Source organism: Aphis gossypii, chromosome 3, assembly GCF_020184175.1.
Source record: "Aphis gossypii isolate Hap1 chromosome 3, ASM2018417v2, whole genome shotgun sequence".
In the NCBI taxonomy this organism is placed as follows: Eukaryota; Metazoa; Arthropoda; class Insecta; order Hemiptera; family Aphididae; genus Aphis; species Aphis gossypii.
Window position 1 is genome coordinate 5,233,580 of NC_065532.1, and position 9,641 is coordinate 5,243,220.

Sequence of the window (9,641 nt, forward strand, 5' to 3'; positions counted from 1 at the left end):
ACAGTACTTATGATTTAAAAAATAAAATGGTATAAATCTATATGGTTAATAGTCAATAAATATTAATATATTTATTTTTATTTAAAAAGTTAAATAATACTATCAAAAATCTTTTACTGTTTGGACAAGAATATACTTCATATATAATATCTACATAATTTTGTTTGGTTTCTAAAATAAATTAAAATTAAAGTAAATTTAATGAAAAATAAATTACCATAAAGTCTAAATAGAAATTTTTAAACAATAAAAAGTAAAGTTCACCTCCAGTATATTTTTATTTTGTCGTGTATCAGCATGATAAAAATGGTTTTTAAATAAAATTCTAGATTTTCGAAGCTTTTTAGTTTTTTCGAACTTTAGTTTGATCTTTTATACATGCCACATTATTTTATATTTGTATAATACGTCATAGTGTCAAATCAATTGTTGGTATACATATCCTATTGATTGTTTTTAAACTAATTATATAATAAATGTTACTCTGGTTAAAATGATAATATATTGAAATATTTTTTTAATAATCAGTTAATCCAGAATTTATACATTTTATTTCATAAATGTCATATATGACACGATATAATGATATTTTTCTCCCAACAAAATAATAATAAATAAAATATTTTGGCACATTTTTAAATGATTATTTGTAAAATTGTAATATAATATAATAATATTACCACTAGTTTTCGACAGAAACATATATTATTAAACAAATATTAACGTAATCAATCATGCATTTAATATATTTTCCACAACTTGAGAACTCGGTTGAAAATGCATCTGTATTGTAAATCCAGTTGGTATGATAGTCATATCAGCTATCTGAAAAACAGACATTTTGAAAACTAAACATAAGTTTTTAACATGATATATTAATATTGTATTTTTTTAAATTAATTATTTTTAACTTTTTTAAAAATCAGAAATTAAAGAAATATTTAAGTTAATAAAGTTAATAATTTCAAGGGTCAAATTTAATTGTTAACATTAAATTTATTTCCATAACAATCTTGGGCTTTTTCTTTTAATACATGATAGGTATTGTTTGATTCTATTCAAAATTATATTTTAAAAAGATATAACTAAAATAGCTTGTATATTATATTTTAGTCTGTAATCCAAGTTCGTAATACATTAACGTGACAGAACAATGAAGCATGGAAACAACTTTTTCACATTTCATAAAATACAAAAATATTTCACGAAAATAATTGGTCATTTTTTATAAAATGGTTAATCCAATTTTTTATTGTAAATTTTTTTTTATATTGAGGTAATTTATAATGTGTACTACTGTACTTAAATAAAACATTCACCGCCCACAGTTATTATTATTTATAACTTATAAGCTATAAGTAATGTAGCCATTTAGGTACATAACTATAATATTCATGTACGGAATATTAAATTTAATACCGTACAAGATTTTAAAATATAGTAATATTTAACATTAAATATAAAATATACAATCTCTTACATCTAATCCATTTAATTCTAAATTATCCCCTCTTGTTTTTCTAATTAAATCATATATATACACTCTCGAGCAGTCCAATCATCATATTCAATTTTTATGGATCCCTAGCCACATCGGCATACATGGGAACGAAACGGCTGACGGGCTCGCCAAAGTTGCATCCTATACTATCCTTCCTCCCCTTGCGCAATTGCCTTGGACCGATTTTTCCCCTTTATTGCGTTGTCATATTATCAGCCTCTGGTCCAATCACTGGAATAACCTGCCTGCTCATTTTGCTTCTAAGTATAAATCAATTGTCCCCAGTATCACTAATAAAAAAACTTGGTTCTACAACTTAGACCTTCCAAGGTCTATCATTGTTCGTTTTAACCGACTTCGCGTGGGCCATTCACTTCTTCCAGATCATGCATACAAACTTGGCCTAAATGACTCTCCCCTCTGTACACTACACTTAACCGAAAGCATTTGCGACATCTCCCATTTACTATTTGACTGTCCTTCATTGTATTCTAAACGTACATCCTTGATCAATTATATTAAGTTCTTCAACATTCATCCCACTCTTCCTTCTATTCTCAACACCCAAGTCGATACAGTTATAAAAAAAATAATACATTTTTTATTGGAAGCTGGCTTTGTAATTTAAGGTAGTATCTACCCCTATTATTATTTAATCAGATATCATAATTGTTACTTTTTTCTTTTTTAACTACCTATATTGTTTTTACTATATCTTTGTCATAGTTATTACTTGTTTTACTTAATAATTGTTGAGCTATTATAGTTACATACTAAAAGCTATTAATTAAAAAAAAAAAAAAAAAAAAAAATATAAAATATAATATTAAATATACAAACAAAAAAAAATTATTTTTATTAAAATTTTATTAAATTAGTGTAAAAAAATTGAGTTTATATAAGTAAATAGTAATTGATTTGATTTCTATTTATTTAATTAGACCAGTGAATTTTGACAACTGCTGTAACATTTCATGCTACCTTGTGCTTGGTTTGACAAGCACTTTTACAAGAACAACTTAGAAGCCCCTGACCTGCTGACACAACTTGGACAGTTTCCCAAAAAGTTAATTCATTTTGATTCAAAGCTTGTTCAGCTGACATAAAATTTGAAGTGGCTTATTTCCAAAATAATTTGAACATTTTTTAATAAAATTGCGATGAGCAAGTTGAGATTTGTACTCTGTACATCTTATTGTTCATAGTTTGGAGGTTAACTTTGAAATAAGAGTATTATATCGCAGTCGATAATTTTGAACTCTATAGAGTTACCATATTGTTAATCTATAGTAAATAATAATAATAATAATGTATATATAATAATATATAGTTATATGAAATAGTCAACTATATTCTTATTAAAATTATTACATTTGTCAAATTTATTTTTGTATAGTATATACTGTAATATTTATTCGGTAACTTTTTTAGACCGACATTTCTTGTAATGAATTTTCTTATTTGTTTTATTCAAACCACAAATATTTTATAAGGATTTGGTTTTAAGAATTTCGCAATATTTTAAATGATTTTCATGTTCTTGAATCTCCTCTTTCATATTTCATGAATTGTAAAAAATCCATTTCAATTTCATTAAATGTCAACTTTTAATAAAAAGATCGATTACATAAAGTGTCTGTGACATACTCAGGTATCATCATTCATCTACAGTGAAAATAAAAGGAGAGGCTAATTCCCACATAATATTAAGAATCACCCTCAAAAAAATAAACTTTCCTAAAATGTTGTACGTTTGATTTAAAAAAATAAAATCTAGGAGCTTGAAGTACCCCTCTGAATATTTATCCTATTTAAGTCGCTTTATGTTATATAATAATGTATATAATACACGTTTTTTTTTAAATATTCTAGGTATAGTGTAATTTATTCTAAAAGTTAAAAATAGGTAACTATAAGCGTTAAAATACAATTTTTTTTTAATTCATTTTAATTTTTTTACCCTCGGTTGTAGTATCAAAACCGATATTGACTGCAAATAAAAAATACATTAAATATGAACCGTGCCAATAAAATAATTTTTTTTATTAATACATTAATAAATTAGGTATTTGGTTCAAATTTCTAATTAAATAAACTTTTTTATTGAGAAACGTAAGTTGTTATATCATATATAAACACGTTTGATATGACAACGAATCAGCTATTTATGGTGAAATGTGTAACCAACAAGTACTTAATCTACAAATATTTTTACTTACAAGAACATTTGGTGGCGTTGTCAAAGAAGTAATTACGGCATTTGCGACGTCTTCTGCATCGAGTATTTTGAAATCAGCCGCAGTTGTTACTTCTTTGGAATACTTGAGGATACTTGCTAACATATCTGTAGCTGTTGGTCCCGGGCTAACACTCTAAATATTAAAACGATACTATTTTTATTTTTAATTGATATATTATCGGCTACGATATGAAATGGTATTTCCAAGAACTAATAATATACTATACAAAAAGTAAAAACGGTGTAGCCAAATCGATATAACTATTCGGAAATCAATGTCTTCATTTATTAAGAATAAATAATTATAATAGAAAACATAATTCTTTCATAAACGAATTAAGAAAATAATTTACGTGTAGGTAAACTCAAAACAAATCGTAAAACAAATAAACTCAAATTGGAGTATAAAAAAAATTACAATACGTCAAGAAAAAAATGTGTTTTAAATACGGCACTGTAGCTTGTATAATACCGAGCAGTATTTATTATTAAATATTAGTAGATCAATGTTACTCAGCAAACGACTACATCATAAATATTGAATTAGAATCAATGATATTATTTTATTATTATTTTTTTTTTTTATGAATTAAACATTTTTTATAATTTTGGTTTGTTGATTTTTTCACTTGTCGGGTTTTGATGTTAAAACGTCGACCCTTATTTACCTTCAACGATCACTCATCCTTCGGTAAATAAATAAATTTCCTCCCAAAGAACGAACAATCGTGTAATATGTATAATGAAACGGCACGTAAGCATAGTTATATTTTTACAACTGTAGTATACCATACAGATTGACCGATTAAACGTTATGTAATAAGTAATTAAAAAGATTAAAAGATGTACCAAACTATTATTACAATCTATGATGTATTACGGATTATCAAAAAATACATGCTAATTATTAATTTAAATACGAATAGATAAGATATCAGTGAATCATTCGATAAGAGCGTTTTATATAGTTATAGTATAGTTATAATTATAGTAGTTATACATTATATAAATGAAATAATATAATTAACATAAATTAGAAATAATTTATAACGAATCCGTTGTATAAATGATATCAATATAGAAATCAAATGTCCTTAAATTGCGTCTTTTTAGTTATTTATTTATTCTTTCAATTATTTTTATATTTTTCTGATTAACAAAAAAATAAAATAAAATGATTTCGATTATTATTTATTTTTTGGTAGCTTGAAGCTTTGAAACTGAATAAAAGTATAAATGGATTTAGTCTGTCCATGTATACATATAATATATATTATATTAATGTACAGTTGTATAATTAACCTTTCAGAGTGTTTACAAATAAAAATAAAATACTAAAATAACACAGAAAATGTTTTAAAAAGTAAAAAAAATCATAGCTTTTACGAGGAAAACTTTAATAAGGAAAAAACCCGTAAAGCAATTTTAATCACATCAAAATGATTGTATTTCTTTCCCTTTCCTTTGTGTTCAATTTTATTTTCTCTTGCTAACTCACTAAAAATAAACTCCTACCCTTAAAGGCTTCCAATGGGTGGTTTTTTATCTCCTGTCATTCAAGCTATGTTACCTCCATCACATACGCTTATATTGTAAAATAATAATTATAAATTATTTATTTAATAATAAATGTTTAAAAAAAAAAATCATACTTGAAAAACTTGATAATATTGACTAAACAATGATTCTCAAATAACTATTATAATATTTTACAGCTTCTATCGGAGAATTTAAAAAAAAAATAAGTTCTGATTAACAATAATAAATACAAACAAACAAATAAAATATACTTATGTCAAAGTGTCTAAATACTGCTCTAAGTACATATTATAAGTGTCATATAAAATATATCACTACAATAATTTATCGGAAAAGTAATGTTTCACAAAATGTTTAATATTTATTTAATATTGTAATCACGATAGTCATTTTTATATTATTATCTCATATAATATAGTGAAATACGTTTTAATTATTTTATAGTTATAATAAGTTATATTTGTAATTCTACTTTACCGAAACTTTGATTTTTGATCCAGTTAATTGTAATTCGTGTCGAAGTCCATCACATAGTACAGTGACTGCGGATTTTGAAGCATTGTACATTTTGTGAGCGAAGTTTGGAGTTAAACTGTGACCGGAGATACTAAAAGTAGCGACAAACAGGTAATAGCGAATTTCAGTTTAAAATTAGTAATTAATGTTTTTTGTACAACGTTCAATCTTCAATATAATAGCAGATTACCTATTTATTTGAATTATGTGACCGTCGATTTTATTTTTCGTCATCGATTTATAAGCTTCTCTCGAACACACGCTCAATGCCAGAACATTGAGATTTAATATCTCTTGCCAATCCTCCAGTTTTCCGTCTATATCGCAAGATCGATGTTTAATATTTAAATACTTATGAAAATTTGTAATTGCATTCTATTTGTAGGTATACTCACTTAGAAGACTAGATATTTTTGTAACAGCCGCATTGTTAATTAAAATACTGGCCCCCCCTAGTGTTGAATCTACCCACGAAAAAACATCTTTTACTGCTTGCTCATTAGTAACATCGCATACTTTTGTGTAAATAGTCCCGTAGTCTTTATCATTTAACGATTCTGCTAATTCCTTATGAAAAAATCAAATATTGAAATATATACATACACAATACACGTTAAACTATATAATAGTGTACATGATTGTTTTAAAAATGTAAGCAGTTATGACGTATCATTATTAAAATATTTTTTCCTAAAATTTAATTATTTTATTATTTTTCACCACCGATACTTTTAAAATAAAAAGTAAGTTGGCATTGGGAAAAAATTGTTATTTTTAAGTTTTTACATATTCAAAGCTATTGTTTTATTTAAAAATATTCTCATTATTTCAAAATCTATTAATATTTTTAAAAATATTTTTTTCCAATCGAAATTAAACGTGAGGAGAAAAATAAACAAACATTTAATGAGCTCTCTACTTCACTCATCATAACTTTAAATATACATACAACTAACTGCTCGTCCGAACAACCATTTTTATATATCAAAATACTCCAACAATTATTTTGCTTTAGAATATTCTTTAAAAAAAATGTATATTGTCATTCAAAAGAGTAAACATTTTTAAAAATTATAACGATAAAAAATAATTGTTTTATTTCGACTAAAAATTATGTAAAATAAAATATCATCAAAAACGTTATTAGATTTTTAAATAACAAGTTTATTTGATTAAAGAATCATCCTGTATATGTTATATATTTATATATTTTTGGACTGAATGCATATTTTTTTTTGTCTAACCAATTTCGTTTCACTTAGATTACATACATTGTTATTATTATAACTATCATTTTTTAATCGAAATGTTCGTTAGTTATCTCTATAATGACCAATGATTAATACAATTACGTTACCGTAGTAACAACGTTGATCCATTTTTTTAGATACTTAACGAAGTACTTCGGGGGTGGTTTCCGATGTCAAAGTAAATATCATTGGTGCATTATTGAGGTCAAAAGCAAAAAATCGGGAAAATCAAAAAAAAAGTGTCGGAAAAATGGGATTTTTCACGCTTAAAAATAGTTGTAACTCAAAAACGTGTCACTATAAATAATTGAAATTTTCATCAAATGTTTAGGTATATTAGCGTTATCTATATACAGTTAAATTTTCAAAATATTTTGGATTTTTTTGAACAATTTATAGACAACTGAAATTATATATACTTATACAATCATTAAAACATAAACTTCCTTTTTCACCACCTAATTTAAAATATATATATCCTAGACTGATAAATCATCTCCTTTTATAATCATTTTTCATATACAATGATTCCTATCGTTGGATTCAAATTTAATATATCCATTATAGTGATCTACTATACAACAGAGCGTTACTCACTTCACCACCTTTTTTTTTTTTTAATTTAAAATTTACACATTTTCCATAAAAAGTATGAAGTTTCAAATTTAGGAGAAAATATTGCAAATATTACATTATAATTTACAACATATAAGTTAAGTCAATAAGTTTTTTTTTATTGCACTGCAAACGAGTATATTATATACTCGTAACATACAGGTTTGCAGTAGTTATTTATTATTATATCTATAATTAAACGATTTTTATTATGTAATTAATAAATGACTGCATCGTCGTCCGTCGATAGTTTACCTTAAGTTCTTTTTCTCTCCTGGCTAACGCCACAACGTGCACCCCGTTCTTAGCCAACTGTACCACAATCGCTGCATCAATACCAGCACTGGCGCCAGTAACTATCGCCACCTTGCCACTCCACCGTTCCATTGTGGTACTTATTATTTGTATTATTTTAAGTATTTTACTTACGTCGTTATGTATGCACTTATATGATCTGAAATAATAATTAACAATATGATACCTATATAAACGTATAGCGGCGACCGGAGAGTTCTGTCTGATTAACACGGTAACTCAGACCTCGCTGCAGTTTTTGTTTAATGGAAATTTGTTATGGAGACAATGGTCATGTGTAACACGCTATTATCTATACCTAAGTTATTATATAAATGGTTTAATACCTACCATAATAGTAATAATAATTATAATACAGTGTTTCCCAAAGGGTGGGTCAGAAAATTTTAAAGGTGTGTCGTGCAAATTTGATGACACTTTTTTTTTAAAGTCCTAAGTACTTTACTTTTGACATAATATATAGACAATTTATCTTATGTGTGCCACGCAATTTATAATAGCTAACAATAATTTGCTGTGGTAAAAAATATTTTGGGAACCACTGTCAAACTATTTAAACCTCAAATAAAAATCTACATGTGGCATACATGTGTGCGCGGTAAGATACCTGCATAGTAAATATCCGTCCCCACCAATTGCATTTTGCGATATCGCAAATTTATCAATAATATATGATTAAATATGAGATTACTTCATAGAGCACGTTTAAGTTTTGCGGCATTACAGATATACAATCTCACTGTTTAGCTCCACTTTCAAATTAATCAATTTCTCCCATCCAAAAACGTGTTCGGTGGGACTGTACCTTTCGCTATATAATAAATGTGCGATAAAATTTCTTAGGTACTGTATATCTATGTATATAACATATTATATGCAACTGTTTTACAATGATCGTTATTGATATTACAATATTATGGTTATCATTAAGGCTGGGATTTTAATGACCAAAAAATTCTCAAAAAATGCAAAAAATCAAAAATGCATTTAAATTTTGTACTATAGATGATTATTTTATAATACATGATTATTAATCATGTACGTATAGTGATTGCTATATAATTTTTGAGTGGGGTTACGAATGAATTGATTTTACAATGATGCGTGTTTTATTTAAATACATTTTTTTTTACATTGGTCATCTTATCAAATTTTGCATCAGTAAAAGTACTTTAATTTTTGAGTTTTTTTTTCTAAATTCATAAGTATTTTTTAACTTAATTGGTCTTTTAGTGATCAATAAATACAATTATTATTTTTGAAAATCTAAAATTTTTAAAGTACTTATTATATATTTAGAGTATTCAGTAGTTAATATTTAAGTCTGTTTAAAAAAAAAAATTAAAACTTTAACAGTGAAAAGTGTTGTTTAAAAAATCCTAACATATCATAATATCCTATGAATTGCTTATTATATTATATTACCTTTTTTTTTTTTTTGCTGTTTGAACCGACAACGCTGTGGGAACTGCAGTCTTCGCATTATTCCCGCGGAATTGTTATACATTACCTATATTGTGGTAAAATAACTTACACATTTTATAAACATTTTGAATTAAATACTAAATAAAAATTCACATTCATTAAAAATAGTATTGTTCAATATATGTGACATAACATAATATAAATATATCATAATTCAAATAAAATAATAATAAACTAAGTA

General features: G+C 25.5%; 1 protein-coding gene across 2 annotated transcripts; it reads right to left on the minus strand.

Annotated features, from left to right (window-relative positions):
* Positions 1-620: 620 nt before the first annotated feature.
* LOC114119988 (farnesol dehydrogenase-like) lies at positions 621-9,545 on the minus strand. 2 transcript variants are annotated; one of them, XM_027981745.2, is made up of 7 exons: positions 9,401-9,545; positions 7,916-8,114; positions 6,191-6,362; positions 5,986-6,112; positions 5,757-5,886; positions 3,721-3,873; positions 621-825 (listed from the first exon to the last, which is right to left on the minus strand). In XM_027981745.2, exons 2-7 carry the CDS (start codon positions 8,045-8,047, stop codon positions 733-735), a joined length of 807 nt encoding a protein of 268 aa, XP_027837546.2. In that variant the 5' UTR covers positions 8,048-8,114; positions 9,401-9,545; the 3' UTR covers positions 621-732. The 2 variants fall into 2 exon arrangements, with proteins under 2 accessions (XP_027837546.2, XP_027837545.2); XM_027981744.2 differs by lacking the exon at positions 9,401-9,545 and having other exon boundaries at positions 7,916-8,888.
* Between the last annotated feature and the right edge of the window lie 96 nt (positions 9,546-9,641).